At 38.9% G+C, this 7,914-nt stretch overlaps 1 protein-coding gene across 1 annotated transcript in view; it reads right to left on the reverse strand.

The window, feature by feature from the left end:
* Window positions 1–4,006, reverse strand: part of LOC105290230 (metabotropic glutamate receptor 8) — a 331,616-nt gene extending 327,610 nt beyond the window's left edge. The window contains exon 1 of the mRNA XM_011357255.1: window positions 3,497–4,006. Coding sequence (XP_011355557.1) covers window positions 3,497–4,006 — 510 coding nt within the window. The remainder of the gene's footprint in view (window positions 1–3,496) is intronic.
* Between the last annotated feature and the right edge of the window lie 3,908 nt (window positions 4,007–7,914).

Below are 7,914 nucleotides of genomic sequence, written 5' to 3' on the forward strand. Positions count from 1 at the left end.
TAATGTTTACTGTTGAGCAGGACAGTAAGTTCATTATTAATCAAGACCGTGCTTACATTCCTTATGGTCAAGGTTAATATTTTGTGTGTTTTCAAATCAAAATGCTCTACCTTCTTTAACTCCATTAATCCAGAAGTAAGTAGCAATATATTTATATCCATCATCTTTTTTATATTCTATGAGTCTTATGCTGTCCTGGAAGGGCCCAAGCTCCATAAAACTGTCCTGAATGTCACCTTTATTCAAGTCGTAACATTTGGTTTAATCAAGTTATTATTTTTCAAAATGGAACTGTAAGCCTATCCCCAATGCATTAATGTTCTAATTATTCCTTTGATAACTATTCTAATATTTCGTATCAGTCCTAGCACGTGTTTAAATAGGATATATTCATATATAAAGTAAAATATTTTCTATTCCAAGAGTGACCATAATCATTTCATAATTAATATCATTCTGAAGTGCTGGCTGGAGGTCTCATATAAATCATCAAGGTAAATTAAAGTAGCACAACAATAAGCTGTAATTACCAAATTCACATTCATGTGGGCCAGGTTCAGCAGGGAGATGGGCTGAGCACCTATATCCTATCACTTACTTATGAAAGACACAAATTTTTCGAGCCCCAGTAACTTGGTTAATAAATATATTTTCTTCCTTTTATTAAATGCTCATTCCATACCAGGGTACTGATCTTAGTTATGACATCTACTATAACCAACACCCCCTCCTGGCTAACTGACACCCACTCCTTGTGCTTTGGTCAAGGTGGCAAGAACAGGCCCTGTATGTGCTGACTACTTTCTCAGGAGTTGGCCTGGAGCATTGGACTCTGCCCAAAGAGTCGATAGTAATTCTCCCACCTGGTTAGATAAGGTGTCGCCAGAATTACCCAAGAGAGTAAGGACAGAATTGGTCAGTCAATGAGGGAAGAACAGACAGAAAGAAGCTAAGTTCAAACTGCATAAAAATAAAACCCACCCTCCAGGTAGCCCACAGAGGTTTCCAGGTTCCTTTTGTCAGTCCAAGGAGGCAAAGGACATGGCCAGGTCCTGGTGGAACTCTTCACCTACATTTTCTCATTAAATCCATCCAACAACCTAACACAATGTTAATATCCCCATTTTACACAGAAGCTGCTTCTGTGGCTAAATTAATGTAAACAAGCTTTGCAAATCTCTGCTTTGGGCACCAGACTACAGGAAGGAGACGGGATTCAGAACAATTATGGTGGGATTGATGGGAAGCAGAATTAGTGTATAGGGGAGGATAATAAAAGGAAGGGAGAAGATCCTTGTGAAAGTTTTCTTCTTCTCTAAAAGCGGGTATTGTTGGGCCATAGTTGCTGAGTTAATAACAGAAAAAAAGATGCTTTGGAGAAGGCAGGGAGGCAAATCAAGTTGAGGAGAGGAGAGAAGAGGGGAGGGCAAGGAAGGGAAGGGGAGGAGAGGAGAATAAATTGAGAAAGTGGCTGGAGCTGGACATCACCCTGAGAAGAAAATGTCATGTGGCTCAGAATCGGGACTGCTGGGAGAAATTCTAGATCCCAGGATGTGGGGTAAACCTAAAGAATCCTGGTTATGCATCTTGCCTCCAGGCCCAATTCCAGGTCAGCTAGCATAAGAAAAATTATTAACAGCATTCACTTGAAAGTTTCCCTTAAAAGATTCCAGAGATGGAAAAATTAGAGCACCCTTGGCTGCTTCTTTTTTAATATAAATTTATTTATTTATTTCAATTAGTTTCAAGTATACAGTACATTGGTTAGACATTTATATAGTTTATAAAACGATCCCCTTAATTGCTCCTGTTCTCCTCTGGCTCTCCACCTAGCCAATATATCCACGCTGACTGCATTCCCTCTGCCGTGCTCCCCATTCCCATGACCAACTACTAATTTGTACTTCTTTAACCCTTCACCCCATTCTCCCAGGCCCCCAAATTCCCCTGTCTTCTGTCCGTCACCAAATTCTCCACTATATTTGTGAGTCTGTTTTTGATTGTTTGTTCTTTTTGTTCCTTAGATTCTGCATATAAGTGAAATCATATGGTATTTATCTTTCTCTGTCTGACTTATTTCACTCATTGGCTGCCTCTTTTAAACTGTGTCCTTCTCATTGCTATGAGGGTCTTTCAAATGTCCTGTTCAAATATTTCTGGAATTCCCTGAAGCCTGTTTTTGCCTCTTTGGTACTCCTTAGACACAGAGAGCTTCTTCTGCTCAGCAGCATCCTCATTTGAGAAAATTTCATCAGTCTGAAAATAGTCATTAAGCTCCTAGCATTCTCTCTTGTAAACTAAAAGAATTAATACAGAAGCTGGACAGCCACTTGGGTGGATGATACAGAGAGGATTCCAGCATATGAAGTGAACCAGTCTAGATGGTCCCCCAAGATATCTTCCAAACCACAAAGCCTTTGATATAATTCCTCTCTTTTTTTGAGAAGTTTTCTATTACTTTGTTTTTGTCACTAGATCTGTCACCTGTCCAATTTCTCCATATTCTTTTAATATTTCTAAATCTAATATTCATAGAAACATTTTCTCATAATGCAAAACAAAGCCTCATTAATTCAGAACAAGTTGAAAAAGTCAGGTCCCACTGATTAAGAAATCAGAGTGAAAAGTATTTTGAATTTTAAAAATTACATCATTGCAAAAGACTACATATGGATATTAAAAAAAATAAAATGAGAAAGTTAATGAGAGATGATGAGTTAATGATAACTATTTTATGGCACTTTATACTTTCAAAGTGTTGTTACATATATTATTGTATTTTGCCAATTTTACTCAATATGTAAATGCAATTTACAGGTAATGGATCATCTAAGTGGAAATATAAATCAAAAAGTCTTGAATTATCCTGCTAAATTTAAACTTTTAACTCAATAAGAATTCTATGTAATTATTCCAAGCCTGCATCAGAGCAGTCTGAATTAATGAGGTTCTGCTCTATTGTAGCTATAATAAACCTGACAATGTTATGGCCATCTTACATCCCAGAGTGTCACTCCCATCTACAGATGAGTAATAAATACCGTTTCTTTACACAGGAACTTCTGTCATAACAGAGCATCCTACTTTAAAGAAGTTTCACCAAGTAAATCATCTTATACCTCAAATACCATAGAAACGTTTTATATGATAAATGTGCTAAGAGTTCATTATACTCCCTAAAAATATTCATTTGATTTAAAAGAAGCCTCATCAAAGAGGATATTCTAAGATGTTGAGGACTCAACATGTCACAGAAATTATCACCTTTCTATATGTTCAGGAAAAAAGTCACAATTAATCCAATTAATTGTAAATAATGGAACTATATTAACAATGTAGAAACCCAGACACAGAATCCTCTGTTTGAGAACCCTGGAGACCCTGAGAGGGCCTATGGGCACTGTCACCATCTTCTCTTTCTTCCTAAACCTGCAGTTGGAGTCAGAACAATTTACCATCCTTTCACAATGGTCCGAAAGACAACGCCATTACCTACCTTAAATAGTCTTAAAATGTTAGCAACCATGATGGACACGGAGCTTGCTGCAGCACCTATGACTCCAGAAATCTTGTCAGGCTTGGTGAAAATGGGTGGATCCCCATTAGCACACTTCACATCGGAAGCATCTTTCTCTATCAATGCCTGCACGAATGTTAGCGACTGCTCCAGAGCATAGGTGTCCCTGGAGCACGTGTCGAGGATCCGGACACCCAGAGTGATATTGGAGAGGAGATCAGGGTCCTTATTAATCTGGTCGATTGCATAAAGCATGGCCTCCAGTCTGTGGATCCCCTTTTCCTTCTTCAGCTCCCCACAAGGCACCCCTCTCTCTCCCTTTGCATGGACAGGGAAGAGACCGCCCAAAATGATGTCCCCATCCACTCGTATAGAATGGGCATACTCCTGGCTGTGAGTTCTTTGCATCATTGTGAGGATCCAGTAGAACTTGGCCGTCAGGAGGAAGAAACAAGGACAAGAGGCTGATCGCTTTCCTTCGCATACCATTTTCTCCACAGGTGGTGTTGCAATCCAAGATCCAAAGTTTATTCTTGCCACAGAATAAGAAGGACCATCCGAGGCTGCACCTTCTGGAGGCTACCATCGGGGCCCACGGGGAAAAGGCTCTGTGAGTTTCAGCAAGTTTTCTCAACTTGAATGTCACAGTGAATTTCCATCAGACCCCTAAGGTTCAATTTTATTTCCATCTAAAGTCAACTTGCCTGGAATGGTGCAAAAATTAGAATAACAGCTGAGGTTCTGATGTTGGGAGGAGGTCAACAATTCACATCCTTGAAGTCAGCCCTGCAGCAGAATTATTCCTGGGGGCAGGAGGAGGGAAAAAAGGGTTCAGTTCAATGGGTCTACATTTTTCATATTTTTAAGCCCTGTTTACTAACCACTTTTTTTTCTTAACTTCCACTATTCAGCAAGAAGCTAATTCTTTTTGTCCCACTATGATTCTGAACACCTGGCTGCACTGCATATAAACAGAGACCGATGACATTTTTGGAGCAAGGGAAACAGAAAAGTATCAGAAACTAGGTTGATTCTCCCAAGCCAGAAAGTGTTTTTATTTACCAGTTTATTTCAATAAATCCAATTTCCGTGAAGGTAAAAGTCCTGTGATAGATGGCATTATTTCTTTTCAAATCTGTTTTCACTTTTTAAAGCTGTCTGAATTTAGCATTTAAATGCTGTCCACAAAATCATAATGAAAGGTTATTTTCCGTAATGTGGTCAACAAGCCAGTCATCTGTTAGTGACATTTTTTAGTGCCTCAGATTTCCCAGTGGGAAAAAGTGATTATTCAATCACACACAAAAAAGCAAGAAATCCACCAAGGAGCTCAAATGTTTGTTTCATAGCTTGTAAAAGATTTTACGTAGAATGTCAGCTATTTCATATAAATTATCTTATTGTTCTCTGATAACAAAACAAAGACTTGAAAATTAAACACATAGGGAAGGGTTATGTGTGAAGATATTCCTATTACGATTGTCAGAGTTTTCTGTTAGATTTGTTCTGGTGGAAGCAATGGGTATGCTTATAGTTCTGAAGTAAATACTCCTTGATCCTAGAATCACTAGGAGCAAGTCAGAGCTGAAGATCAATTGAAGAGCTTCTTAATTTTGTCTGACTCAGTGGGGAAAACAGTTATTTCATCAAGACTAGAAATAACCTAGAGTGAAAACATCTATAAGCAAATCTACAAGAAAAACTTTATTCTAAGACCTTTGTTCTTAAAGAATTCCATGAAATTCTTTCAAAGGACTTTTGAGGAGATTTAACTGATATTAAGAACTGACATAAAATAAGGGAATCTGATATGCAAAACACATATAAATTAAGAGAATAAACTCCACCAACTTATTTTGGCAGGATGGTTAAACTAATGCTCATTTCTAACCTATTATATATATGAATTTGAAACCTGAAGTTTGGACAATTTCCTCTACCCTCGCCAACCAACATCTGCTTGTATTTTCCATTCACTTGTTCAATTTCCAGTTCATGAAATTTTCATTCTGTTCTCCCTGTCCCAAAGGAAAGGATGGTGCCTCCCTAGAGGATTCAACATATGTCCAAGAGCCTTCAAAGAAAGCTGCACATGTTTTGCTTTCAGATTAGAATGGGGGGCTTGTCATAGCCCACTGCCCTGGATTTCTGAGTATATATACCTGAAGGATACTCAGAAACATAGCCCATGGCCCACTCTGCTGAGATAGTTCTTTTTTGCCTATGACAAGTGTTCTCTGCCTCCTGGCACATGCTAAGCCCTAGATTTCCTCTGTTCTGCCCCAAAATACTTAGTACTTTTACTTATTTTTCTCACCATTTGACTGATATTCCCTCACACTCAATTCTCCTGGCAGCTGCTTTTCCTTCAGAAAATCTGATTCAACAACAGCCTAACCTCAAGCATTCTGCAAAAGGAAACACTTAGAAAGTCAACTTGACTTTCTAGATGAAACCATTTAAGTGATGGACTGACTATAAATTACACCAACCACCTATTAAGGGAAGTAGACTTGTGTTTAATAGGTTCACAAGGAAGAATAGTTATAAGACAGTAAAACCTCATTAACTCTAATCACTAATTCAAAACTTGAGACCAAGTCCACATGGCTAGGCTGACCCTTTGCATAGCCTTTCTGATGCAGCACAGAATAAACAGATACATGAAGGAGGAATGTTTGTGGAGAAAAAGAAGGGGACCTGTTGTTCTCCAAAGACCAGCCTTTCTTCATTTCACAGAGCTGCCTCCCAAGTACTTAAAACACTTCAGAGAATAAACGGTTTTCAATTATAGACGAACATAAAGATGGTTCATCTGTTAATTACAAATGATCATTACCTACTCAGGTGGTATGAACCTACTACCACTCGCTGTACATACAGTCCTAGAAGTAATAAAATTAAATTTCTTTTCAAAGCATTCACATTTGCAATAATTTTTAGTCTCTTTAGCATCTCTTGGGTCTGTTTAGAGCTTTAAGTTAAGGAAAGGTTGGGAGATGAAAGGCAGTGAGGGAGGAATTAGTGTGGTTACTGGATGAATGCCCTTAAATGGAAAACGAGAGTTTCGTTTTAGTTATTATTGATTGGACAGCCCACTTGAAATTTTACTTAAGTTCTCTCCTTTGCAATGTAGAACTATTGGCACCTAACCTCTCTAGAGCTTGGTTTTCTTGCCTATAAAGGGTTGACAGAATAGGCCACACAACACACACAGAAAGCACAGTACCTGGCATAGAGTAAGTACTCGGTAAACAGGAGACACCGTCGCTAATCTAGTCTGCAGCTCATGTTCCACTAAAGTAAAGCAACTTTTTCCATATTTTTCCAGTTGGTGATATTTTCACTGAATTCTGTCACTTTAAAATTAAACTCAGAGCTACTTATAAAATATTGAAATATTGAGGTTATTTCAAAATCTGATACATTGTCATAAAGATCACAGACTCTTGACAGCTGAAAGGTTAGTTACCCTTTTAAATTCTAAGGAAAATATATTTGAAAGTTGTGAAAAACCACAACTTTCATTGGGTTCATTGTATAATCTTACATTGCCTAATCTTGCTCTTACGCAATTCTTGTGAGCTTTAATCTAAACTCATCCTAGTCGGACTCGAGTTTTAAAGAAATAATGACCTTTTTGTGCTATAGAAGCCAGTAGTTCTGCTTCCTATTCTGTGTACAATTGGAAGTAAAACCGTTTTTCTCCCAAACTGACCTTCCTCAGGGATTTGATACAAACCTCACCTGTGCTCATGGACTTCTTCAAGGACGTGTGAGGTCTGCATTCCTGAAATCAACCTTTGAGGGGAGCACATGCCTTGCACTATTTCTGAGCCCACAGGAGATGCTTTGCAACCTTGGAGAAGGTTTAACCATTAGCCAGGGAAGCCCTTCCCTGTTCACTCTCTCCCAGCCTGTCTTAAGTAAACTGCACATCATTTTTCATTAGCATTTCCATCAACAGTCTTGCTGGCCTGGGCATGCTGGGGAGCAGATACTCACCCACCCCCGGACACACACACACACATCCACACACACTGGAACTTGAGTCTGTGGCTCCTTAACAGTGCTCTAGCTGTTTCCTGAAAGGCCAGTGATAAGGACAGATCCTCAAGGGCCAAGGCCCTGAATTCTGCTCCTTTTTATTTTCTACATACCTTCTCTACATCGAAGTCTCAAATGCCTAGGAGAGTATCTTATTGAATATTTATACACCAATTATTAGCTCTTATATACATAAGAAAAGAAGGTTCAGAAAGGTTGAGCATGACCCAAGGCCCTGAGCTAGTAAATGGCACTGCAGTCAAAATCTTCAAGCCCCCAAGGTGGGTCCTGTCCTTTGAGAAAGCCCCCAGTGCTGCAGAGACTGGCTGTGACAGCACATGTGAGGATGA

The sequence above is a fragment of the Pteropus vampyrus genome, unplaced genomic scaffold (genome assembly GCF_000151845.1).
Source record: "Pteropus vampyrus isolate Shadow unplaced genomic scaffold, Pvam_2.0 Scaffold33, whole genome shotgun sequence".
Classification (NCBI taxonomy): Eukaryota; Metazoa; Chordata; class Mammalia; order Chiroptera; family Pteropodidae; genus Pteropus; species Pteropus vampyrus.